Source organism: Bombina bombina, chromosome 2 (genome assembly GCF_027579735.1).
Source record: "Bombina bombina isolate aBomBom1 chromosome 2, aBomBom1.pri, whole genome shotgun sequence".
NCBI classification, from domain to species: domain Eukaryota; kingdom Metazoa; phylum Chordata; class Amphibia; order Anura; family Bombinatoridae; genus Bombina; species Bombina bombina.
The window spans coordinates 738,436,901-738,455,825 of NC_069500.1; the positions used below are offsets into that span (position 1 = coordinate 738,436,901).

The 18,925-nt window shown below is 35.9% G+C and overlaps 1 protein-coding gene across 2 annotated transcripts; it reads right to left on the reverse strand.

The window, feature by feature from the left end:
* Positions 1 to 4,169: 4,169 nt before the first annotated feature.
* Positions 4,170 to 16,559, reverse strand: LOC128649491 (cold-inducible RNA-binding protein B). Of its 2 annotated transcripts, XM_053702807.1 has the most exons (8): positions 16,481 to 16,559; positions 16,080 to 16,187; positions 15,862 to 15,968; positions 13,042 to 13,165; positions 12,846 to 12,942; positions 12,453 to 12,520; positions 9,241 to 9,332; positions 4,170 to 4,260 (listed from the first exon to the last, which is right to left on the reverse strand). In XM_053702807.1, exons 2-7 carry the CDS (start codon positions 16,177 to 16,179, stop codon positions 9,328 to 9,330), a joined length of 501 nt encoding a protein of 166 aa, XP_053558782.1. In that variant the 5' UTR covers positions 16,180 to 16,187; positions 16,481 to 16,559; the 3' UTR covers positions 4,170 to 4,260; positions 9,241 to 9,327. The 2 variants fall into 2 exon arrangements, with proteins under 2 accessions (XP_053558782.1, XP_053558781.1); XM_053702806.1 differs by lacking the exons at positions 4,170 to 4,260; positions 9,241 to 9,332 and adding an exon at positions 11,454 to 12,203 and having other exon boundaries at positions 16,481 to 16,557.
* Between the last annotated feature and the right edge of the window lie 2,366 nt (positions 16,560 to 18,925).

Here is an 18,925-nt window from a genome sequence, read left to right on the forward strand (position 1 = left end):
GGAACGAGCGTTGAGACTAACAGGTAGGAAGTGAATCCAACGCATGCGCATTTAGAAAAGTTTGGCGGTGACGTAATTTGACGGCCGCCTAACGGCCAGGGTTTCAATTGGCCATTAAAAAAACGTGACCGGGCTAAGAAAAAAGAAATTAAAAAAACGGGTTGTTTTAACAGTCTGCTCAATCGGATAAAGAAAAGGTAATAAAAACAAATATAGCGATACGAAAATTTTGATGACTTAAACTCATTTATTTTGGTAGTATTTACAGGGGGAAAAGAGTAAAAACTGAAACTTAACCTTCACTTTAAATAACACGTCAAACAACAGCTTTGCCGAGTTGCCTACCCATGCAGGATAACGTAGTATATGTGAAAGAAAAAACGGAATCCAGATTGGAGCTGGTTCAATAATGACAGGCTAACAAATATCCGTTTTAACTATAAAAAAAAAACGTCAAGATGCAGCTCTCCTCCATATACAGGAAGTGAGAGAATAAGAAGGGCGCAACAGATAATTTTTTCCGCTGCACAAGCCCCGCCCATCGTGGGCATGTCAAATTTAACATCTCAGTTGACATTTTAATTGAAAACATTAAAACTGAGCCAAATTTACTCAAGTCCCCAGTGCCTGCAAAACCGTCATACATAACCCCCTTAAAACACTAGAAGTAATGTATTTTAAGTATCCCTGTCAGGGAAATAGTGTGAAGTGCCATGTTTTTTCCTTAAAGCTGCTTAAGAAAATAAAGTTAGCACTTACCTCAATAAAATCTGCCTGGCAGCAAGGCAACTCACTAGGTTTGAGAGGTCCTTTCCCTCATAGACCTGTGGAAAATAAGGGCAGCAACTTATTTAAATATGAGGGAGACAGTGAGAATTATGTCCCACAAGTTCCCTTTGCTTAAAAGCCACTAATGCTCTACTGAAGAGACTGAAATGGACTACAGCTACACCCTGGAGAGAAGGGGGGGGACAAAAAAACAGCACATACTAGTACTGCAAAAAAAAAAAATCTTGAAGAATCTTTCCAGACACCTAACCTTACCACTTCCTTAATCTAGCGTAGGCAAAGAGAATGACTGGGGTTGTAGGGAAGGGCGGTAATATTTAACAGCTTTGCTGTGGTGCGGTTTGCCGCCTTCTGCTGGGCGGGAGAGATATTCCCAATAGTAATTAAATGATCCGTGGACTCGTGTCATTAGAAATATATTTTATAGGCAATTTTGATCTTTATGAGCCTTTAAAGACCGTTTTAAAAAATAAATATTGTTTTGTAACTTACTCTCCATTCCAATACCATTGGAAAGGTTAGGCAATTACCTTTGCAACGTTGTGTCTTGGGGGTCTGTAGCTGCTTAGATGCCGGAGATACAGGTTTCTAAGCAGCATGCCCCTATCTCCCTATAACTGATAATTTTAGTTTACAATATTGTTGCGGTGATGTCCTTGCGTGAAACCCTGGCGATGCCTGTCACTATACAGGCCACATTGCACGGGTGGGAGCCCCAAGATCTCCATCAAGGTGGGTGCTAGGGACTGCTGAGCCATCATTAGCTCCTGACTGGGAAAATTTACGACAGCTCACAGACATAATTAGAATTCAAGGGGTTAAAGGGACATGAAACCCAGTTTAATGAAATTCATGATTTAGAAATAGCATGCAATTTTAAAGGGAAACTGAACCCAAATTTTTGCTTTCGTTATTCAGAGAGCATGAAATTTTAAGCAAATTTCTAATTTACTCATTATCAAATGTTCTTTATTCTCTTGGTATCTTTATTTAAAATGCAAAAATGTAAGTATAGATGCCGGCCTATTTTGGTGAACAACCTAGCTGATTGGTGGATAAATCCAATCAAAAACTGCTGTCCAGAGTTCTGAACCAAGAAAAAAAAAAAGCTTAGATGCCTTTTTTATATAAAGTTAGCAAGAACACGAAGAAAAAGTTGTAAATTAGAAAGTTGCATGCTCTGAATCACAAAAGAAGTTTCGGGTTCAGTGTCCCTTTAAGCAACTTTCTAATTTACTCCTATAATTTTTGTTGGCTTTTTTTTTTTAAATAGATAGCAGTCTAAGCAGCCAATTTTTTGGTTCAGACCATGGACAGCACTTTTTTTATTGGTGCTGTCCAATCAGCAAGGACAACCCAGGTTGTGAACTAAAAATGGGCTGGCTTCTAAACTTACATTCTTACTTTTCAAATAAAGATAGCAAGAAAATGAAGAGAAATTGATGAGTAAATTAGAAAGTTGCTTAAAGGTAACACTGAACCCAATTTTTTTCTTTTGTGACTCAGAGCATGCAATTTTAAGCAACTTTCTAATTTACTCCTATTTTCAATATTTCTTTGTTCTCTTGCTATCTTTATTTGCAAAAGGCATCTAAGCTTTTTTGTTCAGGACTCTGGATAGCAATTTATTGGTGGATGCAATGTATCCACCAGTCAGCAAGGACAACCCAGGTTGTTCACCAAAAATGGGCCGGCATCTAAACTTACTTTCTTGCATTTCAAATAAAGATACCAAGAGAATGAAGAAAATTTTGTAATAGGAGTAAATTAGAAAGTTTCTTAAAATTTCATGCTCTGAATCACAAAAGAAAATTGTGTTCAGTGTCCCTTTAAAATTGCATGCTCTATCTGAATCATGAAAGAAAATGTGGGTTGTCTCCCTTTAAATTATATAATTTGCTTAATTGTCTTGCTATTCTTTGCTGAAAGATGATCTAGATAAGTTCAGTAGCTGTTGATAGGTGGCTGCACATAGATGTCTTGTGTGATTGGCTCACCCAAGTGCATTACTATTTCTTCAACAAAGGATATCTAACGAATGAAGCAAATTGGTATGTTTAAAATGTTAGTTATTCTCTATCAAAATCATGTTAACTTTTAGTGTCCCTTGAAGTCAAACCCAATCTGCATAGAAGTAAAGAGTATGCACACAGAACCAGTGGCGGACCTAATAATGGGCCCTGGTGCAAGATTTTGCTAGTGCAAGGTCCCTGCCCTACTTTAGCAACACCTACTGTTTTGCTGCTTGGACCCCCTCCTACACACTGCTCACCACCAGTAGCTCTGCCTACACAAACCAAAAGGAATAGTTATCAAGGGGGCTGTCTCCAAGAACAGGAACTAGCAACGCCAGCTCCCTGAGGTTAACAGTCCTACCAAACAAGGAAGCAAGCCTCTTGAATTCAGCCAAGAGGAAACTGGCTCTGCAAGAAGTACCATTTCAAAACCCTCCAATTAATAAAATAAAAAAATCTTTATAAAAGCCTGTAGATAGTGTTCCCTGTATTGTTACCATCCCTATTAAACTTGATGAATTGCAAAATCTTATGGTTAGAGATTAAAGTTGTGTACAATTTTACCCTGTAGTTTTTGGTTAAAGGGACAGTCAACCATATAATTATGGTTTTAAAATAGATAATCCCTTTATTACTCATTCCCCAGTTTTGCATAACCAAGTTATATTAATGTACTTTTTACCTTTGTGATTACCTTGTATCTAGGAACCTTCTTCCAGCCCCCTGATCACATGACTGACTGTTTATTATCTATTGTCTTAAATTTAGCATTGTATTATGCTAGATCTTAAATAACCCCCTGTGCCTGAACAGTGTTATCTATATGGCCCATGTGTACTTTCTGTCTTTGTGTTGAAAAGAGATTTAAAAAGCCTGTGATAAGAGGCAGCCCTCAAAGGCTTAGAAATTAACATATGAGCCTACCTATGTTTAGTTTAAACTAAGAATACCAAGAGAAAAAAGCAAATTTGATGATAAAAGTAAATTGGAAAGTCAATTAAAAGTCCTATCTGAATAATGAAAGTTTAATTTATACTTGACTGTCCCTTTAACTTAAGTCAATTTTGATACAAAAAATAAATAAAATGCAAATCTGTTCCCCAACAGCTAGTTTTCAACTGACAATGAACTTGATACACAATTTACACACTTTCTGCTGGTCTTTCAATATGAAATTAAGTATCCCTTTAGATAGAGACAGCTCACATAACCCCCCCCCCCCACCCTATAAAAGTTCTAACTGGCCTCAAACCAATAAGTGGTCATGGTCAGATTTGTAGGTTGAGGATTACCTCCCACTAGATCTGTTGTATAATCAAACACCCACAAAAAACAAAAAAAACAAAAAAACAGTAAGACAAAATATTAAAGGTACAAAAATATTTTTATTGTCTCATCAAGGTTTGTCAACTCCCAACAGAATCCATCACAGCTTCGGTTGATGCAACCACAGCACCTAAGAAAAGCACAAGTAATGTTTACTTCAGAAACAAAATGTGAAATAAAAAATATTAGGACTGCAACTGATTATTTTCATAATCAGTTAATCGGCCGATTATTTTTTTGATTAATCAGATAGAAAACTATTTATTGATTCTTTTTTTTTTTATGTTGTAAATAAAATCCACATTAGTGTTACAAATATAAACTTCAGATAGTAGATGGCGCTGGTCTATTGAATGATTTTCTCTAGTAAGTGAAGAGAAAAAAGGCTTGATGCATATATTGAAGCCAATTAATATGGGTGCAGTATACACTCCATAAGATGAATCTTTACATCTGAAAGGGAATGTAGCGTCAGATGGCAAGAGGCCACAGGTTCCTGGAGTCAAATACTGAATTCTCAGGTTTATCCAACCTGACCCAAATGACAAAAAGTATACAGTGTATAATTGAAAGAAAAAAAAAAAAAAAAAAAAAAAAGTAACTTACTCCATAAATAAGGAGATTCCAGCTTGCTGAGCTGGAATCTCCTTATTTATGGAGTAAGTTACTCCATTTTTTCTGAAAACAAGATCTTTACAATCTTTCAACAAAGGATAAAAGGTTTTATTTGCTCAACACATTACATATCTTTAGCAAGAGCATTACATTAAAACCGGTAAGTAAATACTTAAAGGGACACTGAACCCAAAATTTCTCTTTTGTGATTCAGATAGAGCATGCAATTTTAAGCAACTTTCTAATTTACTCCTATTATCAATTTTTCTTTGTTCACTTGCTATCTTTATTTGAAAAAGAAGGCATCTAAGTTTCTTTTTTGGTTCAGAGCACTGGACAGCACTTTTTTATTGGTGGATGAATTTATCCACCAATCAGCAAGAATAACCCAGGTTATTCACCAAAAATGGGCCGGCATCTAAACTTACATTCTTGCATTTCAAATAAAGATACCAAGAGAATGAAGAAAATTTGATAATAGGAGTAAATTAGAAAGTTGCTCAAAATTGCATGCTCTGTCTGAATCACAAAAGAAAAAATTTGGGTTCAGTGTCCCTTTAAGTTTTACTTACCGGTTTTAATGTTTGCTCTTGATAAAGATGTGTAATATGTTGAAACAAGTTGAACAAATAAAACCTTTTATCATTTGTTGAAAGACTGTCAAGATCTTGTTTTGCTGTGCTGGAATCTCCTTATTTATGGAGTAAGTTACTACATTTTTTTCCCCAATTATACACTGGATACTTCTGTCATTTGGGTCTCCATTTATATAGTCCACTTTTGGATAAACCTGAAAATTCAGTATTTGACTCCAGGAACCTGTGGCCTCTTGCCATCTGACACTACGTTCCCTTTCAGCTGTAAAGATTCATCTTATGGAGTGAGTATACTGCACCCATATTAATTGGCTTCAATATATGCATCAAGCCTTTTTTCTCTTCACTTACTAGAGAAAAATCATTCAATAGACCAGCGCCATCTACTAGTACCACCACCTCCTATCTATACAGTCACAAGGGAGAGACTGAAAGAAGGCTGCGGTCTGACCTAAAGGAGAGTATCAGTTAAAGGGACCCTAAACACTTGTCATTAGGGTTTGTTTTTTGTCATAATGCCATTTTAGTTTTAAAAATGCAAATCTTTTTTTTTTTTCTTATATTTGTTCCTATTTGTTTGTTTTTTACATTCACTTGTGCTTTGTAACCTAACCGTGCAGACATGGTGGAAAGTGATGTTCTCAAATGCAGAAGTCTATGCTTATTGCTGTGAGCGCGCACGCATGTAGACATCGTGCTCACTCTCACAGCATAAGTAAAATACTACTGCTGCTATAAATTTTGCTGCGATTATCTTGTGTGCACTGTGGTGGGCAATCCGCTCCTGCAGTGCTCCACCAAGGGAAGGCGCGGGAGCCCAGCGCGGACACACACAGCCCCGGCAGCCAGCCTCCAAGCCCCCCGTGCAAGGCAAACCCCGAAACCCACATCATCACAGACACCGCCAGCCTCCCAAACTTCACCATCAAGCACTGCCACATACAACACCTCTCCCCACTGCCAACCGCACAGAACAACGAAGAGAGGCGTCACACACACACGACAGCACCCGATGGCAAAGTCCAAAAAACTAGCGGTGTCTGCGAACCACCACAAGTGCGACAATGTGGGTCCCAAAATCCATCTCGCACAGAGAGCCCAGAGGCCGGCTTGATGGGAGCTGTAGTTACCAATAAATAACTATATGTTCCAGCATAGGAAGGATACAGATGTTGTGAGCAGTTAGAGAATTATGTGTGGCTGGCGCCCTGTGCAGCTGTCCGGTTCCCCCACCCCTAAAAACGGTCCTGCTGAAAGATTTAATTAACCCCTTAACGACCAACGACGTATGGGGTACGTCCTGCAAAAAAACGCAGTTAATGACCAAGGACGTACCCCGTACGTCGTCTGTCTTTGAAAGCAGTGGAAGCGATCCTGATCACTTCCAACTGCTTTCATGTTATAGCAGTGATGCCTCGATATTGAGGCATCCTGCTATAACATTTTTTAGCCGTCCGATGCAGAGAGCCACCCTGTGGCCCTCTCTGCATCGGCCATCGATGGCTATGTTCGTTGGTGGGTGGGAAGGGGGGCGGGATCGAGTGCGCGCGCATAATACACGTGTGGTGCGCAGTGGCATTTAGCGGCCTTCTAAATACCAAATCTGCTATTTCTGACAAAGGGGATCCCAGAGAAGCATTTACAACCATTTATGCCATAATTGCACAAGTTGTTTGTAAATAATTTCAGTGAGAAACCTAAAGTTTGTGAAAAAAATTTGTGAAAAAGTGAACAATTTTTTTTATTTGATCGCATTTGGTAGTGAGATGGTTGCATGAAATATACTAAAATGGGCCTAGATCAATACTTTGGGATGTATTCTAAAAAAAAAAAAAAAAAAAAAAAAAAAAAAAAAAAAAAATACATACATGTCAAGGGATATTCAGGTATTCCTGAAAGATAGTGTCCCAATGTAACTAGCGCTAATTTTGAAAAAAAGTGGTTTGGAAATAGCAAAGTGCTACTTGTATTTATTTCCCTATAACTTGCAAAAAAACCCCAAAGAACATGTAAACATTGGGTATTTCAAACTCAGGACAAAATTTAGAAACTATTTAGCATGGGTGTTTTTTGGTAGTTGTAGATGTGTAACAGATTTTGGGGTTCAAAGTTAGAAAAAGTGTGTTTTTTTCCATTTTTTCCTAATATTTTATAATTTTTTTATAGTAAATTATAAGATATGATGAAAATAATGGTATCTTTAGAAAGTCCATTTAATGACGAGAAAAACAGTATATAATATGTGTGGGTACAGTAAATGAGTAAGAGGAAAATAACAGCTAAACACAAACACCGCAGAAATGTAAAAATAGCCTTGGTCCCAAACAGACAGAAAATTGAAAAGTGCTGTGGTCCTTAAGGGGTTAAAAGAAATAATTTTAAGAGAGGATTTTTTTAAAAAAGTATCTTAATATAATTAGCATATGAATGGTTGTCTTACAAAATCTAAACGTTATCACTGAGCACTGACAAGCCGGTCCTCTCACACAGCTGTCATTCAGTGAAAACAGCTGCAATCCACTAAATCTATGAAGCTCGCTTACGAGGTTACTGAGAACGAGCTTCATAGATGCAGCAAAGACTTCTTAGTATGCGCATGCACGGTAGTGAATAAGGGAGCGCACATCACTGAATAGGCTGTTGGATGCAACGTGCGTTACAACATGGCGGCTACCACTGCATTCAGTAGGCGGTGGTTTAGGTGTAAAATTGAAAAAGAAAAATATTTGCACAGAGCTTAGATAACAAAGTAAAAAAACAAGTAACATTAAAATATATATAATCAGTTTGTAAAAATAAATCATAAATACATGGAAACAGAAAGTGTTTAGGGTCCCTTTAATGTTTACAGAATATTGTGTGTTTTTTCCATCTTGCACCTCTATATTGATTTTCCTTTTTGAAATATAAACTTCAGACTAAAACCTTACATTAACACAACTGTTTCTTCAATTTAAGCAGCAGTTTTATAATAAATAAAAAAACAAACCAAACTGTTTGAAAAGAGGTAGAACTAGAAAGAGTTAGACTATCACTGTTAACATTCTGTTATTCACTCTTTCAGAAACTTTGCATTAAAATGCAAAAATATCAACATGTCCACATGCTTCTGGCTAAGGCTGGTTTTTCTGTTTGCAGCTATATTTCCTGCAGAAGAGAAAAGGCTGTTGGAGGTGCATAAGTAGGGTTTTGCCAATTTCACCAAAGTGGGATATTTATCTTTGTTAACTCTTCAATGCCAAAGTGTTTTCTACCTTGGCAAGGGGCCTCTCAAAGTAACCCTCGAATATCTATATGCAAATGGTAAACCAGCTACAAGGTTAGGGGAAATATCTAGTCTGCTCTAAAAATAACGAATATATACTAATAAAGGCTGAATCTGGTACATATCACAATGTATTAAAAATATAAAAAACCTATAACAAAATCAAAAGCGCTAAGGACTGTATAACAGGACAAAGCCTTACATTTATTTATACAGTACATATAATCAGCAATACACTAATAATTGTGCAAATCAACTTAAATAACTCCCATCAATCTAGGGGCAAGGTGTAAACAACAAGCTTGGCACTATATCATGAAAAGCATAGTTCCAAATCACCAGATTTAATATAAACAATCCAAATGATTATTATATCTGGGTTGCACATAAGCCAGGGGTAGTTGTAAACATATACTGTCCTGAAAAAGTGAAAAGTAGACTGCTCTTGGCGTCCTTTAGGCTAAGGACATAACCATTAAACACAATACCATGTGCAGGAGTTCATTGGAGTGAAGCAGCTGGTGTGCACATACCAACTAATCAATTGAGATTCGTTGACAACTATTTTCATAATCGATTATGACGATTAGTTGCAGCTCTAAAAAAAATCCACACAACCTTTTGTAATACACACCTCAGCAAAATAGATTGTGAAAAACATCCCAGACTGCACACAGAGGATAATAATCAGTTTCAATCGCTTCAGATTCCACCAATGGATTTAACCTGCAAAACAAAAAAGTGTTTTGTTAGCATTTTAGCTTTATATGTATAATAGTTTGGGATGGAAGAAAATGGGCAGGTATAGCAAATCTCTGAAGTATGGCTTGTTATCCACATACCATTAGGTACTTTAAAGTTGCTTAAAAAAAGGGATACTAAACCCAAATTTTCCTGAAGATTCAGAGTGTAAGCAGCATTCAAATTTACTCCTATCCATTTTTGTTCTCTTGCTATCTTCATTTTAAAACAGGAAATTAGGAGGCAGTCCATTTTAGGTTCAGAACCCTGGATAGTACTTGCTTATTGGTGGCTACTTTTAGCAAGCCAATAAGCAAGGACAACCCAGGTTGTGAACTAAAAATGGGCTACCTTCTTAACTTACATTCATGCTTTAATAAAGATAGCAAGAGAAAGAAAAATTGATGGGAGTAAATTAGAAAGTTGCATGCTCTAAATCCGATGAAGAAAAAAAAAAAAAAAAAAGTTTAGTGTCCCTTTAAGCAGTCAAGAATAAATAAATACTCCAGAAAGTGGTCTCCCTGTTATTCTTAAGCAGTCAAAAACTAAATACTCCAGAAAGTGGTCTCCCTGTTAAAGCAGTATATCATATCTGTACAGAGGAGCTAGCACTTAAGCATAAGTTTTAAAGTGGATGGCCAATTGAAAGTATCACAAGCACAAAATGATCTCAAGGAAGGAGGATGTGGACATGAGCAAAAGAGTTACCTCAAGTTACCGGACTAATGCGACATATGAACGAGCCAAGAGCAGCTTTCCTCTCAGGCTCCACAGGAGGCACAACACTTCACTTCTCCAAGGAAACTGCGGCTTCTGCATGCTAGCGGACGATTCTCAGAAGGTGAGTATTTTAAAACTGTCTAATCTCAGTGTATTTAGCCTATAAGCCCATTTATAACATAACCCTGGATACCCATATAAAAACCTTTGTAAATTCACTGTTAAAGGGACATAACAGGTGGAGATCTGTGCAGATCATGAAAGGGCTAATTAAAATAGTTTGTAAAGAAATTCAAAATAACTGGCAAGTATTTTAAAATAGTTTTTAATAAGCAGCAAAATGAATTACATAGCTAAGCTGCCTGGAGAAGCAAACCCCCCATATCAGTGTTTAGACAGAGGCATTTTATTTCAATGAGATCAGTTTCTAGGCATGCTCCATCAGAACCCCTATGCATTTTGTATTCTACCAAAATAGATACAGCCATAGAAGGGATAGAGATAGAATATAAATAGGTGTATGTAAAATAATTATATATATATATATATATATATATATATATATATATATATATTAGGGTTGCAACAACTAATCAGTAAGATTGATCATAAAAAGAGCTGTCAAAGAATCTCATTATTCATTAGGTGGTCAGTGATTAGTTACTTAATTGCACAGCACCAGCTGCTTCAATCCAATGAACTCCTGCACATGGAATTGTGCAAACATTTTTATGTTATTTATTTTTCTATCCGATTAATCGGATGATTGTCAGATTAAAACAGAAAAAAAAAATTAAAATTCATTTTCTGCACTCCTTAGTTGCAGTAGATAATCAGATAGAAGCTGGTGCTGTGCAACTGACCACCTACCTAATTGATAGAGATTAGTTGAAAACTATTTTTATGATCAAACTTACTGATTAGTTGTTGCAGCCCATATATACACATATATATATATACACATATATATATATATATATATATATATATATATATATATATATATATATATATATATATATATATATATATATATATATATATATATACACACACAATATTGTGTCTCTATCCCAACTTTATGTCCCTTTAACACTAGAAAGTCATGCAAGTGAATACTGGCCAAGTGTTGATACTATCAATGTTCCAGTTTGATATCAGTATAAACAATTTAGCATAAAAGCCAATATTTCAGTTACAGGGAAAACTAGTTAATAGTATCACCTTTTTGCCATGGATAGCTACTCTATAGTATATTACTGCTAAACTATGGTTCAAATTAACTCTGGCAGTAGACTACTACTTCCAACCCATGACCTCTCCAGCCGCTTGCTAGAACCCTCCCGGTCCCATGTGTTGTGCAGAAGGTAAATGGCAGGAGCGCAGTTCTTTTCAGGTGTTCTTTTAATAGGCTTCGTGAAGCCAAAGAAAAAAGTAATACAAGAGATCTGTAACCACGTCATACATTTGCATCTCTTCCAGTAAAAAAAGGACAATTTAAACATTTTTATTTCAAGAACTTCTTAGGATATTATTTCAAAGAGTTGGAACAGAAAGTTCACTTTAGGTATACCAAGGAGGTTTGGCCACTATTTACAGCACACCTAGGCCCTGTCCTGCCTTGTTACACACTAAAGGGATGTCTTTCAAAGAAAGTATTTAAAAAATAAAAACTTCATAGTCTGCAAGTCCTCAGGACTATATACATAAATCAGCACAGGTTCATGTAAGTGCTGCAAAAGAGCACTAGCCACTATAGGCAAGTATCTAGCATTAGCAATTACATTAGCCAGCTGCTAAGTATTGCAGTCCCCCAGTTTTACACCCACAACATTGGGGAACCCCCCCTTTAACCAGCTTCAAATGGAACAGCACAATGATAAACGATTACCATTGCTTATAGTAAAATTTAAACAGAAAATAAAAATAAATGCCCAACGAAACTTTAAGGGCAATGCTGTTCCACAGTTAAGGTCAGAAGCTGTGAAACTAACGAACAAGTTCTATTTTATAAAAAGTGAACACAAATAGATGTACTACAAATTAACGTTTCTCCGAAGCTCCAAAAATCTTTATAAATACAGCCAATGGATGGACGATCTTGAGTCAGGAATGGATTTTACTCGTTGTGTGTAGCTGAGGACAAGAAGCAGGCACAATTGTAAAGGCACTTGAAGAACATTTCCAGTATCATCTCACCTAATTATAAATATACAGCCCCACCCAGATACAAGCTAAAGCTCAGATAGCATGGAAACCGGACAGAGCCTACACATGCATTAGATATGATGGTAGCCAATGAGTACATTAACTATTGGCCCTCTGAGTAGACTGCTAGAGATCTTCCACCCCTTTACATATTTGTACTACTGGCCCTTTACTTACCATAGCTGTCATAACTGTCTCTGTATGATCCTCCTGATCGGTCACCATAGCTTCCTTGACTCCTACCACTGAAATGAAAGTTACATTAGTGATTTAGCATTCCAACCTGCCTACTAGTCAGCACGCTATAAATGCATTAAGCCTATAGGACACAGGTACTTCGGCACAGGGCGTTTTGCTCAATGTATGCATACCTGTCTATACTGAACAAAGGGGGCCCCAGACTAGTTTTTACAACAGTTTTAGGACTGCAGTAAGTCTATGTAACTAATTTCAGTGAGAAACCAAGTTTGTCAAAAATGTGGGATTTTTCTTATAAAATATTTGGCACAGAAAGGTGGCATGAAATATACAAAATTGGCATAGATCAAGGTAACAAGTCCGATGCCTCACCTGCCATAATAATCCCGTGACCCACTGCTGCCGCCATACCCTCCACTTCTGCCACCTTCAAACCGGTTGCTTCCTCCACCATAACCTCTGTCTCCACCTAAAAATAAAAAAAAATTAAAAATTGTATATTGATATGCCAAACATACCCAATGGAGTTGTCAAGTAACAATTAGCTAACTTTTTTTAAAGAACCTACCACGGCCTCTGCTGCCTCCACGGAAAAATCCTCTGCCGCCAGATGAACCTCCTCTGTAGCCTCCCCTCCTATCACCAGAGGACTTGCCTGCCTGATCAACACGGATCTGACGTCCATCAACAGACTATAAAGAGAAGCAATCATTTGTGATTTGTTACGATTAACATTGGATCCCTCAAAGGAAGGCCACACAGTGACTTTAAAATGTGAATTTGTAAGGCAAGTCTCTTAATGCTCCACTGCTAGTTTTTTTTTGTAGGTACTTTGAGCAAGGTACTGTCCTTAAAGGGACCGTCTACTCAAATTGTTATTTTTCAAAAAGATTACGCCGTAAAGGGACAGGCAACACCAGAATTTGTTGCTTAAAAAAAAAAAATAAAAAAAAAGATAATCCCTATATTACCCATTGCAGTTTTACAGACAAACACTGTTATGTTAAAGGGCCATTATACAGCCAAAAAATATATAGGCTATTTAAATAAAGCACCAACAGAAGATAAAGTTTGTAATTGACATGTATTAGCAATTTTGCTGCTAAATCTCCTAAAAATTATTATAAAGTTTCTAAACTCAGTGCATGAGAATACATACGCAATATCCACTAGCTTCAGAGCAAGGCTTTTTCTACACTTCCAATGCATATATTGGCCGTTAGAAATATCAGTGAACAGTAGATTGTGTTCTTTTCAAACGGCCAATATATGCATTGGAAGTGTAGAAAAAGCCTTGCTCTGAAGCTAGTGGATATTGCGTATGTATTCTCATGCACTGAGTTTAGAAACTTTATAATAATTTTTAGGAGATTTAGCAGCAAAATTGCTAATACATGTCAATTACAAACTTTATCTTCTGTTGGTGCTTTAAATAGCCTGTATTTTTTGGGTGTATAATAGCCCTTTAATATACTTTTTATCTCTGATTAACTTTTATCTAAGCATCTTCCGACAGCCCCTTGATTAAATGCAAGTCAATAGATCATAAATGTCATTTGGCCAGTTAGTGCAGTGTCTGCCACAATCCACGGGCATGATCCCATCACAATGTTATCTATATGGTCTACATGAACTTGTTACTACCCCTGTTGTGAAAAGCAAATAAAGCATGTGATAAGAGGCAGCCTTCAAGGGCTTAGAAATCATATGAGCCTTTTCTAGGTTTAGCTTTCAACTAATACCAAGAGAACAAAGAAATTGGTGATAAAAAAAAGTAAAATTGTTTAAATGACATGCCCTATTTGTAATATGAAAGTTTTTGTATTTGACTCCCTTAAAGTGAAGGTCAATTTTCATCAATGAGTGCCCGGTTTTTAAAAATACTTTTAAAAACAGGGGCACTTTCATTGATGAAAATTAACGTTGCACTGGATTTGTAGAAATACTTACCTTTTACTTCTGCAAAACCGAATCGCAGATCTCAGCCTCAGTTCCTCTGTACTGACGTCAGAAATGATGAAAACCGGCTTCCTCCAATCATGGCTTGCACCCCAGAGCGTCCAGCTCATGATGCCCGGCTGTGATTGGAGGAAGCCAGTTTCGTCATTGCTGTGGTCTACAGCAGGAAGGAGGGGGATCGTCGATCCGGATTTGCAGAAGTAAAAGGTAAGTATTTCTTCAAATCCAGTGCAACGTTAATTTTCATCAATGAAAGTGCCCCTGTTTTTAAAAGTATTTTTAAAAACCGGTCACTCATTGATGAAACTTAACCTTCACTTTAACATAACTATTCCCTAACTGCATAACCAATAATTGTATTAAACTTAAACTATGTAGTTTTAAAGCTACATGCAGACCGTCTTTATCTCAGTCCATTTTATGATTTTTTACAGAAATAAAGCTAGCCATTGTGTAGCATATTTAAAAAAAAAAAACTACTCAACCCTATGGAATTAACAAGACTGCAATACCAATAGGAGTAAATTTGAAAGTTGCATGATGTATCTTAATTAAAATAAATGTGGATTTAATTTAGTGTCCCTTTAATTGACCTGTTATGCCAAATTTAGGAATGGGTAATAATGGGGATCAGCCATCTTTAAACAATCAAGTTTGAAGTAGACCTTTTACTTTATATTTAAATAGTGAATTTTTTGTTAAAAGGACACTATACCCAAACATCTTCTTTCATGATTAAGGTAGAGAATACAATTTTAAACAACATTCCAATTTACTTCTATTACCTAATTTGCTTTATTCTTTAGATATACTTTAATAAATAGCAATGCACACAGTGAACCAATCACAGGAGGCATCTATGTGCATCTACCAATCAGCAGCTACTAAGCATATCTAGATATGCTTTTCAGCAAAGAATATCAAGAGAATGAAGCAAAATTGATAATAGAAGTAAATTAGAAAGTTGTTTATAATTGTATGCTCTTTCTAAATCATGAAAGAAAAAATTAGGTTTCATGTCCCTTTAAGCTTGGGGTTAAAAAAAAAAAAAAAAAAAAAAAAAAAAAAAAAAAGTGCTTCCCCAACACTGCTTTCTTACATATACATAGTTTTTTTGTCTATGCACTTATCCAAATAAATACTACTTACAACAATATAGAAACATTGTCACAAGTTTCTCGTATTAGGTTTAGTTGAATGTGGGTTAAATTAAGGGCTATACACATTAGCATTTTGTTTCCCCGTGCAAAAAAATTTAAAATGAATCTATCCATATACTGTATGTTTAACATAATGCAGCAGGTTCGGTAGAATGCTGCCGATTGCCTTGGAATCCCTGTGGGATTTATTTTTTATAAAACGGTGCATTTTAACATCCTTAATTGATAACGTATTCATAATGTCCAATTCAATTGTCAATAGAACTCACCTTGCCATTCATTGCCGCCATGGCATCTTTAGCATCCTCTGGATTTTCAAATGTAACAAAGCCAAAACCTCTTGATCTCTTAGTCTCCCGATCCTTCACGACTACCACTAGAGGGCGATAACATAGTCAGTGACTGCAACACCTTTAGAGGTCACCTCAGCTACTGATCTGCAAACTGCAGCGATATATCTAAAGCCAGTCTAAAGAATACAACTTACCCTCTTGGATTTGTCCGTATTTACAGAACACTTGTTCTATATTCTGCTCATTGGTGTCGAAGCTCAGACCACCAATAAAGAGTTTTCCTTCGTCAGACATGTTGAGTTCTGTAGAGATGAATAGATGTGGTAAGCGATACAAGTAAGAGCTCACGTTAAATACAGTAATAAATACACAATAAAAAACGTCGTGTTAAAAAGGCAGAACCGGAGGTTTAAATAATAAAAAATCCATCAACATTGCTTTATTATACAAATTTACATCCAATCCCTTAAAGCGACCAGAAAAAAAATGTGTATGTGTTTAATAAACTACTTTTAAGCGTCGAAAAAAATTAACTCCGCAATGATAAAAAAAAAAATAAAAAAAATTAAAACCCCGCAACAGCGTCACGACTTACCGAAATACCACACACACGAAAGCACAGAGAAATCAAGTGAAGCAGAATGCGCAACAACCTACGTGCTGCTGCTTAAATACTGCGTGATAGCCCGCCCCTTTCATTAGTATTCATCAGACTACGCAAGGACTGTACCATTTAGGTAGAAGCAATAAACTAGGGATGTTAAAGTCTGCGTTATAATAAGTTAGTCCAAAAAGCCTAATATAATTTAAAAAGCATATAGATATATATGTTTTATTTATGTCACAGCGTGTTACCCTAAAATACACAGAAACACCCCCATATTTTGTATGCATTCCATGCCGGATGAAGCGGGAACGACAACTCATGAATATTCAACAGACAGCGCGGTTAGTCTCAGAGGAGAGTTGCAATTGGCTAAAATTTGCTGCTAGAGGTGGGCGTTGTTAACTTTCTGCCTTGCGAATTTAGAACAAAGAAGTGATACAATTGAGAGGGCGCCATTTTGGAAGACTAAAGCGCACGTGGCTTTTATTTTATATATATATATATATATATATATATATATATATATATATATATATATATATATATATATATATATATATATATATATATATATATATACATATACACACCTTAACGTGTTATGTTGGCAGTCACATTGAAATACTGAGTACAAAACTATAAAATGTATAAAGAGCCTAATAAATAGCACAAGGTAAGTTATGATTGATAAGCGAATTCATATAATTGACAGGGGTATGAAGAGCGAACGATATATATATATATATATATATATATATAATATTTTATGCACTTTTACAGTAAAAGTATGCAAGCGTGATAAAAAGGAATCATTATCCACATTTTAGTTATTACTAAGGAAATACTTAGTTATATTGATGTGGTAGTTACAAATAAGATTGATCTACCTACTCAAAATGCCTTCCCAGTTAAAATGGCTACCGTTTTTCCTTTGCTTAGACCACTGACGGTAGTGCTGAAACAAAACAGCTTTGTTCCTTTGCCAATCTCTGTCTATACGAGCTTGCAAACACACACAACATAATAATTATAATAAATTGTGAAGATTACAGCTGCCACTGCCTGCCAGAACTCAACAGCAGTTTTGGGCACCCAGTTTACAATGTTGGAGTGTAGAATACAATTAAAGCTGGCATAGCAATACGGATGCAAGTCTAGGAAGCACACACAACTAACATAAACGACAAAACATTAAAAATAAAACATTAAAATAAAAAATAAAGATTTTGAAATGTGTAACTATTATGAAAAGTGGCATTATTTATTTATTTTGTAACAAAAATATTGCTGTTGCTTGTTACATGCTTACAATAAAGCACATGGCAACAGTTTTACTCCACTTGTTTAATACAAGATGCTTACATAACTGAGTTACCCTATATAGGAAGTATGATACAAAAACAACAAAAAATAAGTATAAAGACCGAAAGAGAAGGGTTTGAGCCCTATGCTCATTGATGAATTTATCATATAAATACAAATCTGTCATGTCATGCTATAACACAATGTGAAATGCTATTTTCCATCAGTTCTCTAGAACACACCAAGGATCTTTAAAATCACAATCTGAATCAGCAAAATCAAAGTTTAAAATAACTAACTAAAAAAAAAGTGCTTACATCTTTCTGTGTGATCATTCAGATTTACATTTCTCATATCTAAAATTAAACTGTGACAAATCAGGCACACAGTTTAAAATTAAACCACATTGGATTATATCTTTACAGACCACCATTGCTTAGCATTTGTATGAAATAAAAAAAATATAACACATCATATTGTGTAAATCATATTGTGTGATCATGCTGGTGATCCAATCTGCAGTGTTCATTGTACGGCCCAGCTGTGCGACTAGTGAATCAGTGACAGTTTCCGCTACCTAGCAGTATTTTAACCTTGTACGTTGTGTGTCATTAATGGGATAATAAAGTCCAAATCAAACTTTCATGATTCAGATAGGGCATGTCATTTAAAAAAACCTTTCTAATTTATTTTTATAATCAAATTTGCTTTGTTCTCTTGGTATTCTTAGTTGAAAGCTAAACCTAGGTAGGTTCATATACTAATTTATAAGCCCTTGAAGGCCGCCTCTTATCTGAATGCATTTGACAGTTTTTCACAGCTAGAGGCCATTAGTTCTTGGGTTTCATATAGATAACGTGCTCATGCACGTGAAGTAATTTAAAGGGACACTAAACCCAAAAAATTTCTTTCATGATTTAAGTAGAGAATACAATTTTAAACAACTTTCCAATTTACTTCTATTATCAAATTTGCTTCATTCTTTAGATATCCTTTATTGAAGAAATAGCAATGCACATGAGTAAGCCAGTCACACGAGGCATCTATGTGCAGCAACCAATCAGCAGCTACTGAGCCTATCTAGACATGCTTTTCAGCAAAGTATATCTAGAGAATGACCCAAATTAGATA